Genomic DNA, 20,906 nt, shown 5'->3' on the forward strand with positions numbered 1-20,906 from the left:
CAAAGTTTGGTGGACGAGGAATAATGCTATGGGGTTGTTTAACAGAAGATGGCCTAGACCTCTTAGTATCAATGAAGGGAAATTTTAATGCTTCAGCATACCCAAAAAATTTTGGACAATTGTATAATTCCAACTTTGTAGGAAAAGTTTGGGGAAGGCCCTTTTCTGTTCCAGCATGACTGTGACTCAGTCCACATAGCAAGGGTGTGTGGGCGAGTCAAGATTTTCCACATCAAACTCACCCAGAGCCCTGACTTCAACCCCATTGAACACTTTCAGAATGAAGTAGAAGGGAGATTGCGAGTCAGGCCCTCTCATCCAACATTAGCGTCTGATCTCACAAATGCTCTTCTGGATGAATGGGCAAAAATTCCCACAGACACACACCAAAATCTTGTAGGTTTTCCCAGAAGTGTGGAAGCGGTTTTAGGTACAAAGGGGAAACCAACTATATATTAAGGCCTATGTATTTAGAAAGGTATATCATAAAAACTTCTGTAGGTGTAACAATACTTTAATCCATATAGTGTATGTAACTGGACAATTTATATTATAGATAATTTATTTCCCGTTGCTTCTAAAACACCAACTTATTCCACTGCTCTGTACATAGATGATAGTCTCCATTCACATCAGTCCCTCTCCCATATAGAGCTTACAATCTAATTTCTCTCTCATACATGCTAGGGACAATTTCAAAGAAAGCCAATTAGCTTTGGATATTGTTTTTTGGAGAGTGGGTGGGAACTGGAGTATCCACTGTAAACCATAAGAAATATGGGGAAAACATTCACTCCATGCAGATCTAGCTGGATTCAAACATAGGATCTTAGTGTTGCAGGGTCACAGTACTAACCACTGGGCAACCATTATACTGTATATTTCTCTTCTTCTTGATTCCTTGTTTTGTAGCAGGAAGAATAATCATGATACAATTCTTTAAACACTTCTCGTGCTCCAATTTGTAGGGATGTATTTAAGAACTTAATATCACGGTCAATACATAGATCTAGAATGTGAAATATTCCTTCTGTCAAATGCTTCTTTACTTCAGACTGAAGTGTCACCTACATGAAAACAATAAATACAAATGTTTACATTTGAACTGTTAAAACATTGTCTGGCAATTTACAAAAGAGGAGGAACACTTAGGTCAAAGATGAAAAATCAGCCAGCACATCATTGTAAAGGCTTTGTGCTTCTTATTTGCGGTTATGAATATTTTCTACCTTGCAGCATCAAGTGGCTGCTAGAGGTGTCTTCCCTTAACTTATCTCTAGACCCAACATATCTCGACAACTCATCAGCCGTTTGGTGCCCATAAATGTTAAAAAGTATATGTTTAATATATTTTTTTTTTTTTACTGGTGGGCTGTGACGGATGCCTCTGCCAGACGTCATTCAATCATCCAAAGACTATTATGTTGAAAAAAGTATATCTTAGTGTATACCTTTTTTTTACTGGCTGGTGTGAGTTTGTATTGAATTGGTATGACAAATTGCATAACAAACGCAACTCAAGAAAAGTTGGACTCATCTGTATCTCCATGACACAAAACTTTAAAGTCTAGTAATTGAGTTAGGCCGGATTCACACGAGCGTGTTCAGTCCGTGATATACGGTCCGCATAACAAACTCACACCCTCCAGTAAAAAAAAAAGTATACACCAACATATACTTTTTTCAACAGAATAGTCTTTACACTGTGTCACTATGACACAGGCTGCTGTTAGGGCAGCACATAGTGTGCCCGAACAGCAGACTTACTGAACAGACAGCCCTGGGGTCCTTTGTAGGTCCCCAGGGCTGACTGCAGAGGGATTCCCCAATGTTTGATTGATCGCATTACCGGGATTCCGGTGATGCAGAGAGGGGAATTCCCTTTGATAATGCCGCAGTCACGGACCGTGGCGATCAAAGGGTTAAACAGCATGTTTTCCAACCCCAGCTGTGTTCAGGAGGCTCCTCTGAGATCAGGAGCTGTTAGTTACAGCTCCTGCTTAGAGGATGAGTGCTCGCACGAGAGCTCGTCAGCCTCATCTACAGCGTCCCCAAAAGGACATCGTCATAGACTGGGGACCTGCACCGCCTGCCGTCAAAAGACGGTTGGTGGTCGGGAAGGAGTTAAATTAGAGTTAAGGAACATGTTCTCACAGGAATTGCTAGGTGCAGAAAACACAAACTGAAAAGTTGGTGTCCATTAACAACAACTTATTCCAATCTAATAGTATATATACAGTACCAGTTAAAAGTTTAGACATACCTTTTCATTCCATGCTTTTTCTTGTATTTGTTATTTTCTACATTTGTAGATTCATATTGAAGACATGAAAACATTGAAGGAACACACAAGGAATGGAGTGGTAAACAAAAGTGCTAAACAAACCAGATTATTATTATTTTAGGTTCTTTAACCCCTTCCCGACATCCGTCGTATTTATACGACGCTGCCGGGAAGGGCTAACACCCTGCTGTAACGGCCAGGACCGGAGCTAGTCTCCGATCCGGCCGATTAACCCCTCAGTTGCTGCGCTCAATAGAGATCGCAGCATCTGAGGGGTATTTAGCCACCAGTATCCCAGATTTGCGATCACTGGGCTATCTATGACTACAATAGCAACCGGAGGCCTAATACTGGCCTCCTGGTCTGTCGGCTAGGGTAGCCTCCGAGGACTCACCCAGAGGCGGAGCCTAAAAGGCTTCCGTAACCGACGGCAAGATGGCCCCAGCTCAAAAGCTGAGCCGGCTCCATCAGCGGTGGGTGTCAGCTGAAGTGGTAGGATTGGTACACCACTTCCATACAGTGTTTAGTCCTATTCAATTACAGTTCTAATCTACATTATGGCACTCAAAGTAATTATGTACTGTCGTTTCTCTTTATTTAGTTAAGACATGAAGGTCAGTCAATCTGGAAAACTTCCAAGAACTTTGAAGGTACCCTTAAAGGTGTATTCCGGTTACAAGTTACCCCTTATCCATAGGGTAAGGAGTAACTTGCGGATTGGTGGCGTCCACCAGCTCGGACTCCCACCCCCTCGTTTGAACCAAGCGGCAGGTCGCTCATGTGCACTGATGCTCCTTCCATTCTCTATGGCAGCGCCGGAGACAGCCGAGTGCAGTGTTTGGCTTTTTCTGGCGCTGCCATAGGGAATGAATGGAGCGGCAGTCTGCATGAGCGACCTGCCGTTGAGTTCTCGTAAACGGTGGGGGTCTGAGCCATCGGACACCCACGATCAGCATGTTACATTTTACACTACGGATAGGGGGTAACTTGTATCCGGAATACCCCTTTAAGTGCAGTTATGAATACCATCAAACGCTATGATGAAACTGGCTCTCATGAGGACAGCCCCAGGAAAGGAAGACTAAGTCTTTATGGTCAAATTGCTGCAAAGAAGCCACTACTAAGGAGGTAAAGAATTGCTTGGGCCATCAAACACAATGAATGGACTTTAGACCAGTGAAAATCTGTACTTTGGTCTGATGAGTTAAAATTTTAGATTTTTGGTTCCAACTGCCATGTCTTTGTGAGTCGCAGAAAAGGTGAGCGGATGGTGTGGTTTCCAAAATGAAACAAAGTGATGATGTGGGGGTTCTTTGCTGGTGACACTGTTGGCGATTTTTTCAAAATTAAAGGAACACTTATTGCAGAATGCTATGGTAGCCATGCTGGTTGACACATTCCATCTCGTTTGCGTTTAGTGGGACCATCATTTGTTTTTCAACAGGACAATGACCCCAAACACACCTCCGGGATGAGATTAAGGATAAGATTAAGGATGAGAGTGATAGAGTACTGCGTCAGATGATATAGCCTCCGAAATCCCCCGACCTAAAACCAATTGAGATGGTTTGGTATGAGCTATACCGTAAAGTAATGGAAAAGCAGACAAGTGCTCAGTACCTCTAGGAACTCCTTCAAGACTGTTGGCAAACTAACTCATTAACCTGATTGATAGAATGCCAAGAGTGTACAATGCTGTCAAAGAAAAAGGGGGCTACTTTGAGGAATCTAATATATAAAACATTCTTGTTTGTGTAACACTTTTTTTTGTTTACTACTTCATTCCATATGTGTACCTTCATCTTCATTTAGAACCTACAATGTCGAAAATAAAGAAAAATAATAACTAGAAAACCAAGGGAATGAAAAGGGGTGACCAAACTTTTGACTGGTATATATATATATATATACACATATACACACACACACACATATATATATATATATATATATACACACACATATACATACATATACACACACACATGTGAATAAAAACTTTGTAATTTACTTACGGTTAAAATTTAATTTCATCCATGCAAATTGTGTGTGAAGTTACCACCACTAGGTGTTTGCCTACTATTAATCTGCTGCCCACCCGCTATGGTGAAGAAAAATCTGTCTCTAGTTACAGAGCAGAGGAGACAGACTGCATTAAGGGGTGTGTCTTTTTACAGTCTGCCAATACAAGTCTATGAAGAGGGTCGGGGGGAGCGGGAGGAGAGTGCAGAGAGAAAGAAACACAAACACACAGACTTGTTGCAGTTTCTGATGGGGATTATATGTCACCCCAGTGCTGGATTCTAAGCTACAATGCTCCTTACTGCTGTATGATCTCCTCTATTCTGGCGCTGCTTCTATATGTATATGATAGAGACAGGGGAGCAGGATTCTCCTCTTCTCCTTGTGCAGTGTATAGAAGACATAAAATTCAATAACCGCGCTGATGTCATCGGATAAGATGATGGTCTTATCTGTGACAGTGCGGTTATTGAATTTCCCGTATTTTATCAATTTTTGACATTTTGCTGTAACACTATTGTGCACCAGCAAGAGAATAGATGCAGTTGTCATCTCCATCCACTTATCCGCCCACAACAGTGTTGTGCCTGTTTGCACATCCTCTCCTGTTTTCAACCTGGGTGACCTTAACCTTTGTAATAGCCAATAGGCTCTACCTACTAGCTCAGGGAAAAGGAAGAATTAGAGATGGCATCTGCAGATCAAACTGCTAAAAAAAATTGCAGAATACAAGTCATATAATGGCCAGGAATAGTGGGATTCCTCATGTACACACAACAGCTTATTCTGAAAAGTGAGAATACAGAGCAGCTGCATCTAAAAAAGTAAAAAGAACTAATAAAAAGTATTTACAAAGTTACACAAAACACACAGATGCACCTTTTTATATAAAAAAAATAATATATTTTTTCAAAGGTTTACATATCCTACGGTGTAAAACGAAGCAATCCCGTCTCTCCCCATATCTTCCTAGTCTCCTTCCACACTTATGTTCGTAACCTCATTATCGGTGTTTCTTTTCTCTTATCATACCGTGATGACTAATAGCTCAAACAAATCCTTAAATTTTGCCTGGTTGGTTTCTTCCAATTTAGCCCTATTGATAACTGTGCGGCCAAGAAAAATAACAGTAGAAGTGTGGTACTGCCAAACCACCCTGTTTTTTTAGGCAGGGTCAAATATATTTGTTTTATCCCAACTCTTTTACAGTTCCAAATACACTCATTCATGAGCCTATTTTCCTAAATATATTTTTTCCCTATACAAATCGGGGTATGGTTAAAGAAAGAATTTGTGGCAGAATTCCCTTTTTCATTAACCCAATTTTATCAGATTTGGAAAGCGGCAGTCTGTTCCAAACATCCACATTTTTCTTAATTTTTTTTCCAATAATGGGGTGATATTTAAAGGGGCAATCCGGGGGGACCAAAGATTGCATTGCATTAATATTTTTAGGTAAATCACTTACTAATGCACTGTAATTTAAAATTCAGCACTAAATGATGCCTTTCAAACCTAGTAAATTGTTCCCGGCAGTCCTGTAGCTTTTCTAATATTGATGACACGCAGACACAGCCCCATGTGACTGAGGGCTTGCTTCCTGTGCTGTTCGTATCGACGTGTTAGCCCCTTGCGGTCATGCCATTGATGTCACATTGCCTATTGCTGGAGTCCCCGAGGAGAGCATCAGCTAGCGCTTTGCTCGGGACTCCAGCACTGCTCCCGACATTTGGTAAGTAACTTTCAGGGGTTTCCTATCGCTGGAGTTCCCAAGCACAGCATCAGCTGATGCTCTGCCGGGAACTCCAGCACTGCTGCCAACGCTGCTGTCACTGTCCATATATGACTGTGACACTCAGTGACTGCGATGATCGCAGCAGTGCTAGAGTCCCCAGGCAGAGCATCAACCGATGCTCTGCTCAGGAACTCCAGCTATAGGAAACCCGTGAAGTCACTGACCAAATGTCGGGAGCAGTGCTGGAGTCCCGAGCAAAGCGCTAGCTGATGCTCTGCTCGGGGACTCCAGCAATAGACAATGTGACAGCCCCTTGTGGTCATGCCATTGAGAATACACTAACAGGAACAACACAGGAAGCAAGCCCTCAGTCACGTGGGGCTGTGTCGGCATGTCATCAATATTAGAAAAGCTACAGGACGAACAATTCACTGTAGCAACTTCTTTTAACATAAAAATATTAATGCAATGCAATTTTTGTTCCCTGGATAACCCCTTTAAGTCTACATATTTTATTTGGGTCCACAGTCAATTTAATCCCTAAATATTTACAATAGCCTGTAGCATCAACTCTTTGTATCTTTACATTATTCAGGCTTATCCTTGGATCTAAGGGCAGAACTGTCGATTTCTGATAGTTGATCTCTAGCCCGGAGCATTTCCTATATTCCAAAAGCATATCCATTAAATAGGGCAGGCGGTCTTCCGCATCAGCCAAAAACAAGTTGTCTGCATATAGAACTCCAAAGCACCTAATTAACGGGTTCTTTCTAATTTTAATCGCCAAAGGCTCAATGGCCAAGGCAAAGAGTAAGGGGGAGAGAGGGCAAACCTGTATTGTGCCTCTACTCAACTTGAAGGCCTCAGAAATATCTCCATTTAAACAAATCCTGGCCCGTGGACTATCATATAGCATTTTTACCCATCGAACAAAGGTTTCTCCCAGGCCAAACTGTTCAAGTACTTTCCAAAAGGTAGGGCCACTCCACACTGTCAAACGCCTTTGTAGTGTCTAATGACAGTATGGAGTGCCCTCCAGGTCAACCGACCTGGATATTTTCATGCGCCCGAAAGACGTTATCTTGTGTAGATCTGTGTCATAAATCTACACTAATCCCTACCAACTATATGATGTATTATAACAAGCCTGTTTGCGAGAATTTTATCAAAAAATGTTAGCATCCGTAATTATGAGGAAAATGGGCCGATACGAAGACGGATCACTTGAATCTTTATCTGGTTTCAATATTAGTACAATATTTGCATCATACATGGACACTGGGAGTTGACCAGATTCGATCGCATACCTAAGTACCATATTTAATCTCTCCGACATGCATTTCTCACAGTGTCTATATACCACTACCGGTAGTCCATCTGGACCAGATGCTTTATCTGATGGTATATTTTTTATTGCCTGCTTTATTTCTGCTAGTTCTATTGGCCGATCCGATTAATTCAATAAAATGCCTTTACTTTTGGAGATACAGCGACGCTGTATTCTCTATAAAGAACAGCTGTATGGTTCACTTTACACTGAATCGGTCAGTCCAACGGGCCTGACGGGCTCAGAGTTGGTGGGTCCTGTGTCTGACACGCAGGACACACCTGTAAACAATCACATCTAATTTATGAACTTAGATGTGATAGTTTACAGGTGGATACCCACCGACACTGTACCTGTCAGGTCTGCGGGACTGACGGATTCAGTGTAAAACGAACGATACAGCTCTTCTTTATAGAGAATACAGAACAGCTGTATCCCCAAGACGTAAAAGGAATGTTTTTTTGAAATAAAAACTAACTACAAATTTACAGTAATCACACGGACTAATCTATTTAAAAAAAAATTATTCCCTCAAAGGTGTACATAGCCTTTAATGTGCAAGGGAAGCTAAAAAGTTAGCCAATCTAGTCTGATCCCACAGTAGAGCCACTAATGCAGAAATCCATGAAAAAGTAACTGCTGGCTATGAGATAGAAAGGTGTCAGAACACAGAGTACAGGCTTCAGATTACTGGACTCATTTAACATTGTTATTTATTTAGTACATTGTATTGTAACTTATGTTTGTACTATTGCTTGAAGACATCTATATATTTTTCGGATTTGTCATATTTTTATGTCAGAATGTTGTGCTACTCATTTCCACTACGTGAGTTTGTAGAATAATATTTGTTATACTGTACTGCCTTCTTTTGTACTTATTGCTCAATAAAAACAGATTTGATGAGGGGGCGTGGCCAGCTACTGATGTGAGAGGACGTGTGTGGCGATAGCTCCGGGCCGGCATCCTGCATTATATCCTCCTGACGGTACTGTAATCCGTGAATGTTGCCAAAATTCCTTACCAGCTACGTCGGAAGGGAAGGACATCTTCCAAAAAAAAGATGAGCCCGCCTAAAGCGATGGACGCGGTGGAAAAACTGAAATCCTATGCCCGCGTGGTGATCCAAGATGGCGCCGGCGGGTGTCCTGCTGGGCAGGCCGCGGCAGGGACATCCACATCGGCTCCCTCGGAACAGGATGTGGGACTCACGTTGCAGGAGGCATCGGATAAGCTGCTGACAGCCATCCTTGAGACGCGTACGACACTCACGGCTAAGATAGATGAGGTGAGAGTGGACGTGGGCCTATTGAGGCAAGACCTGCAGAATGTGCGGGAAAGAGTGACGGAGACGGAGGGCAGGATTTCGGCCTTGGAAGATCTCACTGCGAATATGCCTGCGGCTATACAAGATCTGCACCGTAAAGTGGATTTGTGGCGCCAGAAAGCCGACGATCTGGAAAATAGATCGCGCCGTAATAATCTCCGCATTGTGGGGCTGCCGGAGAGGGCAGAGGGGCAGAGATCGGGAGAGTTTGTGGAGAAATGGCTGAAGGAGACCTTCCCAGATGCATCATTCTCGCTGGCGTATGCGGTAGAAATGGCGCACAGGGTCCCAGCACGATTACCACCTCCGGGTGCTCCCCCAAGACCTCTGCTTGCACGGATGCTGAACTGCAAAGATCGGGATACGGTTCTGCTGGAAGCTCGGAAGGCCGGAGGGATCCGCTTTGGAAATGCTTCTGTGTCCATATATCCGGATTTTTCTCCTGATTTGCAGAGACAGAGGGCGTCTTATGTCCCTATCAAGCGCCTGCAGATTCCTTATTCGATGGCATATCCGGCTAGATTGCGGGTTGTGGATGGAGACAGAGCCATATTCTTTACGAATCCAACTGAGGCGGAAGAATGGATTACGAGGAAGCATAGGCAATCTCCCCGAAGATGAGTGCAGTGGCTGTGCAGGATGGAAGTTGTGTCCGACATATGGAACTCATGGATACCCCATATTGCTTATAGTACAGACGTTACAGCTGAAAGTATCCTTCTAAGATAATGATGTGATGATGTATCATATTATCTGCAACTTGTTATGGGGGGCATGAGGCCCATGTTATAAGGTGGGCAGTTTAAGCCCCATAGTAACATCCTTATATGTTCTAAATTGAAGGTATGGGGGACCGATATTATACGTCAGGTATTGAAATGTCTTTATAAGTGCCTGGGGGTGCTGGCTCCGGGGTGTGCTACACTTATACAGATAGTGTATTTACGGCAGAAGCACGCTAGCCGTAGAAACTACCCCCTAGAGCAGACATGGGCAAACTACGGCCCGCGGGCCACATACGGCCCGTTAGGCTTTTTAATCCGGCCCGCCGAACTTGTCCAAATCATAGTAAAAACCTCCTTTTTTTTCCCCTTTCCCTGCAATGCCCACGTTTTCCCAATAGATGGCGCACTCAAAACACATTGACCGTTGTCCTTAAAGGAACAGTGTCATCACAAATAAATTTTTTATATGTTAAAGATGTTAGTGCTTTAATAAAAACGTTTATATTCATTTGTGTGTTTGTGTTTTACTGTTTCTTATTTTTACACTTTTTCTTCCCTATGGGGGCTGCCATTTTTTGTTCCATTTCTGTGTGTGTCGATTAACGGCCGCTTCCGGACTTGTGCACATGGAACAGCGGCAGCAAAGGGAGCGGACGGGCCGGAGGGAGCCGCGGCGGCAGGAGCAGGTAAGAGATTTCAATGTATGTTAGTGTTTGTGTGTGTTTACTACTGTATGTAAACCTACTACACTGTGGGTTACCTCAAAAAATGGCGACACACAGTGTAGGAGGTTAAACCTTTCAAACCCCTCGTTTATCCCGGCACTAGCCAGGATAAAGGAGGGGGGGATGCTGAGAGCTCACTAGAGCGAGGGCTTTTAACCCAATGTTGCAATGCTGCAATTTTGGGAACTAGCTCCATCTAGTGACCAAAAATGGGTAGTATTATAAATTAGAAAAAATTTATAATATTTCCTGTCTCTTGAAAAAAATAAAAAAAATTTGAACAATGTTTAATCACCCACACACTAAATGTTTAATTTTTTTAAAAAAAACATGTTTTTCTGGCAACACATTCCCTTTAACGCCGAAGGACGGATATATCCGTCCTCAGCAGCTGCTAGTTCGCGCAGGAGGACGGATATATCCGTCCTGTGATGGCGCGGGTACTGCCAGTGTACCCACGCGATCAGCGGCAGGAGCACGGCTGTTATACACAGCCTGGCTCCTGCTGCAACTGCCGGAATCGAAGCGCGCTCCGATTCCGGCAGTTTAACCCATTAAATGCCGCTGTCAATAGTGACAGCGGCATCTAATGTGTTTGACAGAGGGAGGGAGCTCCCTCTGTCACCCGATCGGCGCCCCCGCAAACAAATCGCGGGTCGCCGTCGGGTTTCCATGACAGCCGGGGGTCTAACAAAGACCCCCAGGTCTGTCTTCCGCAACTGCCTGTTTGGCGATGCCGGAGGCATGACCTAACAGGTTGCCTGTCAGTTTTACACTGACAGGCAATAATGCTTTGGTATACTAAGTATACCAAAGCATTATATATGCGATCGGCACATCGCATAGTGAAGTCCCCTGGTGGGACTTAAAAAAAAAATGTCAATCAGTTAAATAAAGTTTGTTGAAAAAAAATAAAATAATTACAGTCAAAATCAAATAAAACTACTTTTTTTGCCCAAAAAGTGGTTTTATTCAGTAAAAGTGTCAAAACAAATAACACATACACATATATGGTATCCCCGCGATCATAACAACTTGACCAATAAAATGAACACATTAATGAAACCGCCGAATGTACGGCGTCCAAAAAACCCGCAAAAAACAACGGCAAAATTCTCTCTTTTCTCCCATTCCCCCCATAAAAAATAAAATAAAAGTTAATCTATAAGTCCTATGTACCCCAAAATAGTACTAATGAAAACTACGCATTGGCCCGCAAAAATCAAGCCCACATACGGTCACATCGACGGAAAAATAAAAAAATGACGGCTCTTGGAACGCGGCGATGCAAAAACAAGTAATTTTTTTCTAAAAGGGTTTTTATTGTGCAAACATAGGAAAACATATAAAACCTTTACATATTTGGTATCCTCGTAATCGTGCCGACCCGTAGAATAAAGGTAACATGTTATTTATGCTGCATAGTAAAGGGCATAAATTTATAACGTGAAAATTAATGCTGGAATAGCTGCTTATTTTCAATTCTCTCCTAAAATAAAGTTAATAAAAGTTAATCAATATATTGTAAGCATCTAAAAATGGTGCAATTACAAAATACAACTCGTCCCGCAAAAAACAAGCCCTTATACGGCTATGTCGACGTAATAAAAAAAAAGTTACGACTCTTGGAATGCGACCATGAAAAAACAAAAAATAATCCTTGGTCATTAACGTGCAAAATGGCCCGGTCATTAAGGGGTTAATGTGGCGCGTATTTCTCTTTATTTCACTTTAATTTTCACTTCGTTTCACGTCACCATTAAGCCCTTCGGTTTTCAAAGAGTACAATATCAGCCGTCACTTTGCCACGAAGCATGCAAACTATGCTAGCAAGCAGTCAACACAAGAACGGGCGGCTACTGCTCAGAGGTTGGCAGCTAATTTACAGAGTCAACAGAACTTTTTTCTTGATAAATCACAGTGCGTATGTTATTTTAATCTATTTACATTTCCTCCTCCCAGTATCTGCGAAATAGTATGTAAATGCCATATCTTGCATATTCCTTGAGACAAATTTATTAACTGATAAGGGCTATTTTTCACATTTGAAAGACAGTTAATAAATTGGGTTGTAGTGTTCTTACTGTGCTATGAGGTTTGCACACACTACATTTAATGCTTTAGTATATCCGGCCCAAACACTCCCTCCAAATGCTCCTGGCCCGGCCCCTCTGTCAAATTTTAGAACCCATTGTGGCCCGCGAGTCAAAAAGTTTGCCCACCCCTGCCCTAGAGTATAGGCTACAAAGGTTAGCTCCTGTTGAGCAATGTTTGTTTTTGAAGGTGTTATGAAGGATATTGAGTCAACTCACATTACCGCAGAACACGGCTTTGATATTGCATACATACGAGTCATGGAGGGTAATGCATACGGGACTGGGATAATTGTTACTCAGGGGTTGGGGGATAGGCTCCAGGGCAGTGGTGCTCCAAGGTGTGTTAACAGTATGAAATGGCAGGATTACGGTTAATGTCCTGGAATGTCCGGAGAATGGGGTCTCCTGAAAAGAGGCATATGATATTTGCTACTGTGCGGGGACAGCGTCCACATATAACGTGTCTACAAGAAACACACATGACACCGGACACTGTGTCGAATCTGAATAAGCCCTGGGTACAGTGGGCGGGACACGCTTCGCACACTTCGTACTCCAGAGGGGTGGCCATCTTAGTACACGCAGAGCTTCGTTGGAAATTGCTACAATCCAATGTAGACCCGGAGGGGCGGTACATTTTTTTAGATGAATGCCCATATGTGATCCTGGGGGTGTATAATCCTCCTCCAGCCTCATTGGCAGTAATTCAGGAAGCCGTCCGATTTGTGGCAGCACACCCGGGGGTTCGAGTGATCATGATGGGGGATCTCAACTTGGTTATGGACCCAGGTATGGATAGACTGCAGGGGAATGGGAGTAGAGGCCCTGGTAGTCCCACTCAGTTGAGCATGTTGGTAAAGGAAATGGGATGGATAGACTTGTGGAGGGTGACACATGAAGGGATCAGAGAATTTACATGTCACACCTCGCAGTACAACGCGCTGTCCAGAATTGATTATATATTTGGATCACATGCGGTTTTCCAGGAGATAGAATCAGTGGATCATTTACCGAGGGGGATCTCGGATCATAGCCCGATCTTATTGACATTAAAAAGGCCACAGGTAGGCAGAAGGGGGATGGGTAAAATACACCCGTTTTGGCTTCAGCTCATCCAACAGAATGATCGCATACCGGAACAGTTATCAATATTTATAGAAGCGCATGCTCAGATGGAGAATCGGTCACTGGTGTGGGATACCCTCAAGGCCTATTTAAGGGGGTGTCTCTGATCCTCCATATCCTATGTAAAACGAGCATCCGCCATGCAGGAGGAGGACATAGCATATCAATGTTCACAGGCGGAAGGGGCATTTGTTCAGGATCCCACACCAGCTAACCGGAATGCATGGCTGGATTTGGGTAGACAGTATCTACAGATCCTGAGGGATAAGACATCGCGTAGCTTATTCTTTAGCAAACAATCCCATTTTGAATTGGGCAACCAATCGGGTAAAATTCTGGCACATATGGTACGGCACAGTTCTAGATCCCCCCCGGTGATGGGCATAGCGGGGCCTGGAGATGAGATCTACACCTCCCCGGGAGAGATTCTCGAGCAATGTACACGGTTTTATGATCAGCTGTATGCATCAAAAGTTGATTATAGGATGGAGGAGATGGAGGGCTACTTGGATGGAATATCGTTTCCTACATTGACAGCGGAGGGGGTTGCATCGCTTGAGGTTCCATTTACGGTAGATGAGATTTTGGAGGGAATGGCTTCATTGGCCAAGGGGAAGGCTTCAGGGCCGGATGGTATTCCTCTGGAGGTATATTTACAATATGGAGAGCTACTGGCCCCCCAATTGTTGGCCCTGTTTGAACACAGCTATCGGATTTCCGCTCTTCCGGAATCCATGTGTGACGCCACCATAATTGTGTTGCTGAAGCCAGACAAAAAACCAGAAGAATGTGGTTCATATAGACCGATCTCGCTGCTGACAGTGGATTACAAAATCTTGACTAAGATGTTAGCTAGCAGGCTCTGCAGAGTGATAAAAGAGATCATCCATTCAGACCAGTGTGGTTTTATACCTGGCAAGTCCACCTCAGAAAATATCAGGCGGGTACAGGTGGTGACACAGATTGGATGGGAGGAGCAGCAGGACTGGGCGGTGGCATCTCTGGACGCGGCAAAGGCATTTGACTCGGTAGAATGGCCTTATCTGCTGGCTGTGCTGCGAAGATTTGGGTTTGGGGAGAGATTTATTAATTGGGTTTCCTTGTTATATAAATCTCCACGAGCGCAGGTGTTGGTGAATGGGGCCCTGTCCCCTTCCTTTGGCCTCCATAGGGGCACGAGGCAGGGGTGCCCACTTTCGCCACTTCTCTTCGCTTTGGCCATTGAACCACTGGCTCTTAACATCAGGAAGGATCCTGCATATATGGGAATTAGAATAGGAGACAGAGAGGACCGGATAGGATTATATGCGGACGATATGGCGTTGTTCATGGCGAACCCCAATGCCACCCTCCCCAGGGCTATTTCCCTCATTAACGACTTTGGAAGATACTCAGGGTTACTAAATTAATTGGTCTAAATCGTATCTGATGCCTTTGATCTTACTGGCAGTCCGCTAAATTGGGTGCCCCATCCACAATTATCCTGTCTCAGAGTTCAAGTACCTGGGGATTAATATTGCTAGAGATAGCTCTAGATCGTATGGGTTAAATGTAGCAGCCTTGGTCACGTATCTAAGGGACAAAATACAGGTGTGGAAAGGCCTGCCTTTATCAGTAGCAGGACGCGTCAATCTATTAAAAATGATAGTATTGCCAAAGTTCTTGTATGTGCTGGAGCACATGGATGTGTTGGTGCCTAAAAGGTTCTTTAAAATAATAAACTCGTTGTTCGCGCCGTTTGTGTGTGGGGGGGGGGGGGGGGGGAGATCTAAACTCAAGCTGTCGATTCTACAAAGACCTAAAGATGAGGCTGGGGCTGCGTTACCGGATGTCTTTCTATATTACTTGGCGGGGCAGCTCAGGTACTTGATCTCTTGGGTCTCCCCCCCCCCCCTAAAGACTAATGCTGAGAATCATCTAGCCCGGGTACTGGGCTTAAAAACTTTATGGCCGATACTGGAGCCGCATGATTTCAGACACCGCTCCCTGTTACCCTTACATAAGCTGGCGAGACGAGTCTGGCAACAGGCTAAAGATCTACTGGGATGTGTGGGGGTGGTGGCGGAGAGCCCGCTGTGGGATAATCCAAGCTTTTCCCATCTGCATGGGTTGGTGGGGAAACGTTACTGGTCATCTAGAGAGGTAGTGGCTATATCACAACTGCTAACGGAAGAAGGGTCGGTAATGACGGTGAGTGAGATTCAGGCAGCATTCAATATACCGCCAGGGGATGAATTATATTGCATACAGCTTCATCATGCTCTATTAGCACAATTCCCATTGAACTCCGTAACATACTCTAGCTGTGACTTGGTGGTGAGGCTGAGCAAGCCGTTTACAAGGGGTGTTGTTTCCCAAATTTATTCTTATCTAATGGAGGTCAAAATGCGAATGGAGCCCCTGGGGGTGGAGGATAGGTGGCGTGCATTAATTCCACAACTCACAGCGGAGGAATGGAGGGAGGCGCAGGGCTCCCATCTGCTGGTTTCACCAGCTGCAAATAATAAACTAGTGCAACTGTTCATCATCCACCAATGTTATTTAACGCCCGTAAAGTTACATCGTATGGGAAGAATGGCGTCCTCACAATGTCATAGGTGTGGAGAGATGAGGGCAGACTTTATACACCTAATGTGGGGTTGTCATCGGATTCTTCGTTTTTGGGAGGAGGTGGTTGCATTATTAACGATAGTGATGGGGAGGACGATAACTTGCAGGCCGGAGGTGTGTTTACTGGGACTGCTAAATGAGGAGCAATGGTCAATATATGAGAGGATCTTTCTTAGAGAAACACTGTTTATGGCAAGAAAGGCGGTGGTCATGAGATGGATGGCGGATAGGACCCCGACAGTAGCGCAATGGCGTAAAATGGTCAATGACACGCTTCCATTTGAGAAAATAGTGTATAAACACCGGGGAAAGCCAGCTAAATTTGATCTGATCTGTGATGGTTGGTGCTCATCGAGTCTCACTCATTGTACAGTCCAAGGGCTAACAGCTGCTCTGGCACAAGCTGGGGGTGGGAGAGGGTAAAAGACTAGGGAGGATGACACGTCCAGGTGCTTCAGGGTATGATGTACAAGAGGATTGGGGCGATGTGATAGAATATTGAAATGAGGGAGTATTCCTATTTTCATGATGTAATGTAATAAAAGTCGGGTTGGATTGAATTGAGAATCCTGTATTATGTGGGTGTGGTCTGCGAACCACGGGCTATTATGATGGATACCTGCGAGTAATCCCTTTGTATATATTGATTCTTCTGACATATGTACTATTGAATGTATAATGTTTTCCTGATGTATGTGATGGTTTGACTCTGACAGTTACTTTTAATAAAACGAGTTTAAAAAAAACAACAGATTTGATAAAAAGAACACAAAGTGTCTATAATGGGCATGCGAGCATCAGAACTGACCCAACCATGGATAAATAGAAGAAGTGACCTTATCCAATGAATCTCATTTTGTTTACATCACCTGGGCGGTCTGGTACGTTTGCATCGCTTATCTGGGGAAGAGATTGCACCAGGATGCAGTATGGGAAGCAGTCGGCAGAGGCAGTGTGATTGCTCTGGTCAATGTTCTGTTCAAGTGAAACGTTTGGCAATAGTATTTCTGTCGATGTTACTTTAACACGCACCACATACCTTGAAGTGTACTCTATCTACATTTTCAGATGTCTTTTCTAAGTAAGCTGTCAAGTGTGCACATGACGAATAACACTATTTCTGTCCATTATATGGCTTTTACATGGCATTTTTTTTGTATATCAAAAGTAGTTTAGGCACTGTCCACTAACAACCAACAGCTATGTCGTCATCTATACACAGTAGACATATGAGAGCAGGATTATTTTCTTTTAATCTCTCACATATATAGAAACTGCAGCAGGGGAAGCTCAAACAGCAGTAATGAGCAATGTAGCGGAGAATCCAGCACTGGGATGAGACAGTAACACTTACTAGGAAGTATACCCGCTCCATACACTTGTATTACTAGGAAGTCTACACTCTCCGCACACTTGTATTGGAAGGGTGTCTGTCTCTTTCTCTAAGCTTCCTCCTCCTGTTCCCTGTCCATAGACTTGGAATACGGGGTTGTAGCTCTACACTGCCTGCCATTACGTCTGTAAGGGACAGAGTTTGCTTGACAACAGGGGGTGAACAGCAGATTACAGGAAGATAGACCCTTCGTGGCAGTAACGTCACAGAATTTGCATGGATAAAACGAAATTAACAGTAAGTGAATTTCAAAATTGATATCAGGTATGCTATTAGATAAGCATAAGTTGTTTCAAAAGTTAGTGTGCATTTAAGCATTGTTGAAGACAAAATACACTCCTTTATGGCAACAGTATTACCGACTTACAATAGTCTCCTTTAATTTTAGCATGATATTGCACCCTGCAAAAATTGTTCAAAAATGGTTTCAGGAAAATTATAGTTCGAGGTATTGACTTGGCCTCCCAATTCCCCAGATCTCAATCCGATCAAGCTTCTGTGGGATGTGCTGGATAAACTAGTCCGATTCATGGAGGACCCACCTCTTAACTTACAGGACTTAAAGGATTCTGCTGGTAAGATACCACAGGACAACTTCAGAGGTTTCGCAGAGTCCATGCCTCGATGGGTAGGGTCTGTTTTAGCAGCACAGGGGGATTTACACAATATTAAGCAGGTGGGTCTAAACCCTTCTGGCTGCAGTTATTTATTTTGTAACACATTCCAAAAGCTGCAAATTTTTTATTTTTCTGTCGACATAGCTGTAGGAGAGCTTTTTTTTTTGAGGGACAAATTATAGATTTTAATGGCACCATTTAAAACGATTTTGTTTGAGCAATATGGATAAATAAAACAAATCCTCCATTTTTCATGGGTCTTGTTTTTACGGCGCTTACTGAGCAATAAAATTGGCATACCTTTATTCTGTGGGTCAATACATTTCCAGTAATACTAAATTTATACAGGTTTGTTTTTTTTCAAATCTTTTACTAATGTAAAGCAATCAACACAGGAGAATAATGTAATGCTACAGAGGGATTTGGGGAAGCTGGAGGTTTGGGCAGAGAAATGGCAAATTAAGTTTAATGTGGATAAATGTAAGGTTATGTACCTAGGCCGAGGAAACAAATTGTAATATTATGCATTAAAATAGTAAAATACTGGGTAAAACTACTACTGAAAAAAACTTGGGGATATTGGTTGACAGTGCATTTACCTTTAGCAACCAATGACAGGCAGCTGCTGCAAAGGCAAATAAAATCATGGGATGCATCAAAAGACGCATGGAGATTCATGACAAGAACATAGTTTTGCCTCCATATAAATCACTAGTCAGACCACACATGGAATATTGTGAACAATTTTTGGAACCTGTGTATAAGAAGGACATGGTTGTAATAGAATGGGTACAAAAATGAGCGAGTAAGGGGGATGGGTGGATTGCATTACCAAGAAAGATTATAAAACTTGGGGCTATTCAGTTTAGAAAAAAATACTACTTAGGGGGAGAACTCATTACAATATATAAATATGTAAATGTACAGTACAGAGATCTTTCTAATGATCTTTTGCCACCTGTGCATGAAACAAGGACAAGGGACATCCTCTAGATGTAGAAGAAAAAAAGGTTTCACAACCGTCACAGACAGGGATTATGTTTTGTGAGAGCAATGAGACTATGGAACGCTCTGCCACAGGATGTAGTAATGGTTGATTCTTTGAACAAGCTCAAGAAGGGCATTGATGCCTTTCTGAAAAATAGAACATTACAAGTTATGAGTACTAGATTCTAGAGATGGGACGTTGATCCATAGATTTATTCTGTTTGCCATATTTGAGTCAGGGAGGTATTTTCCCTTATTGGGGAAATTGGCATCCACCTCATGTTTTTTTTTTGCCTTCCTCTTCATCAACATGGTAGGATTATAGGTTGGACCTGTGCCTTTTTTCAACCATGTAACCACTTTTGCAAAATAAAACCAATCTATTAAAAAACAAAGTTGGTTTTGTGTCGCCATGTTCTGAGACCCATAACGGTTTCATTTTTTTTTTTACTATGGAGCCGTGTAACGGCTTGATTTTTGCTTTTCATTGGTACCATTTTGGGGTGCATACGATTTTATTTTTATCACTTTTTATAAAAAAAATTGGGGGCAGTAAGGTGACCAAAAAACAGCACTTCTAGCTTTTTTGTTTTTACGGCATTCGCTGTGCAGTATAAATAATGCCATATTGTAAAAGCTTGGACATTTACTGACGCGAAAATCCAATTATGTTAATTTTTTACATTACCTGAGGGGGGAAAGATTTTTTTATATATATTTTTTCTTATCTTACAAAAAACTAACTGCATTTTGTTTTAGTTCCACTAGGGTCTTCAACAAGCGATCATTAGTAGAATATTGTAACGCTGGTACAATACACTGCAAAAAAAAACAAAACTGTGTATTGTGCTTTTTATCGTTTAAACCCCCTCTCTGGCAGGGCTTAAAGTGGTTTTTCCATCTTGGACATTTATAGCATATCCACAGAATATGCCAAAAATGTACTATAGACAGAGCCTCGCCCTTTCTAACAGCTTAGATGCTGCAGTCACTACCGCATCTAAGTGCTTAAATATCCGAAATCGAACTTATTTTCGATCCTGGGCGTTAGTGTGAGGTGTCAGCTGTAATATACAGCGGACACCTGCAGTATATGGTGCTTGCTCAGCCCGTGAGTATACTCCATACAACCCCCCTCCCATGATGTACATGTATGACAAATGTTGGGAAAAAGCTAGGTTAAATGGTGAACAATGTATACATTTGTATAAAAAATAAACACAAAAAAAGAACTTAAAAAAAGGAGTGCAAATGTATTTACAACCACAAAATGTCTCATCTGTATTATTAAAAAAGATCTATAGTCGCAAAAATTTTTGCAAGATAAACCGGTTTATACCTTTTGTAGTTCATGTATATATTGCGAAACAATGAAAGTTGAAAACACAGTGAATTCTTCTGTCTTTGCAGCAATGTGAGTATACATTCTTTCTACCAACTTGGCACATTTTTGGATACAAGCGGCACCTTTAAAAAGAGGAAGCATATTAAAAGGTGAACTAAAATGAAACTATAGCATTTCAACTTTCGTTAACTGCAGATGCACAAGAGAGAAGTTCATAATTCACCACTGATCATATTTTCAGGTATATCAATGAGACAGTTAAGATAAAATGTCTATTTTTATCTTAAAGTAAATTTAAAAAGGATATCCACCTAAAACAGAAAAATGATCATATATTAATAAATCAGAAGTAAAAACCATAAGCCAAGTATGGACATAATAAAATTAGACATAGTAAATTTTCACTTTTTTTCTGGTGTAACCACTTTGTATAATAGTCTCAGAAACCGATGGCAAAACGGTTTGTTAGAATGTTTAACAAAGTGACCAGTTTTACCAGTTAATGGTCTTCTATAAGAATTGGCACAAGTGTGTGTTTGAAATAGAGAAATTAGACTGTAAACTCCATTGGGGATGGGTACAGATATG

The 20,906-nt window shown here is 42.4% G+C and overlaps 1 protein-coding gene across 2 annotated transcripts in view; it reads right to left on the reverse strand.

Moving 5' to 3' along the window:
• Positions 1-544: 544 nt before the first annotated feature.
• The window catches only part of URB2 (URB2 ribosome biogenesis homolog), a 198,083-nt gene continuing 177,721 nt past the window's right edge, over positions 545-20,906 (reverse strand). For both annotated transcript variants that reach the window (XM_075862643.1, XM_075862642.1), the window contains 2 exons: positions 20,313-20,440; positions 545-1,067 (listed from right to left, as the gene is read on the reverse strand). In XM_075862643.1, coding sequence (XP_075718758.1) covers positions 870-1,067; positions 20,313-20,440 — 326 coding nt within the window. In that variant the 3' untranslated portion in view covers positions 545-869. The remainder of the gene's footprint in view (positions 1,068-20,312; positions 20,441-20,906) is intronic.

This window comes from Rhinoderma darwinii, chromosome 4, assembly GCF_050947455.1.
Source record: "Rhinoderma darwinii isolate aRhiDar2 chromosome 4, aRhiDar2.hap1, whole genome shotgun sequence".
NCBI classification, from domain to species: Eukaryota; Metazoa; Chordata; class Amphibia; order Anura; family Rhinodermatidae; genus Rhinoderma; species Rhinoderma darwinii.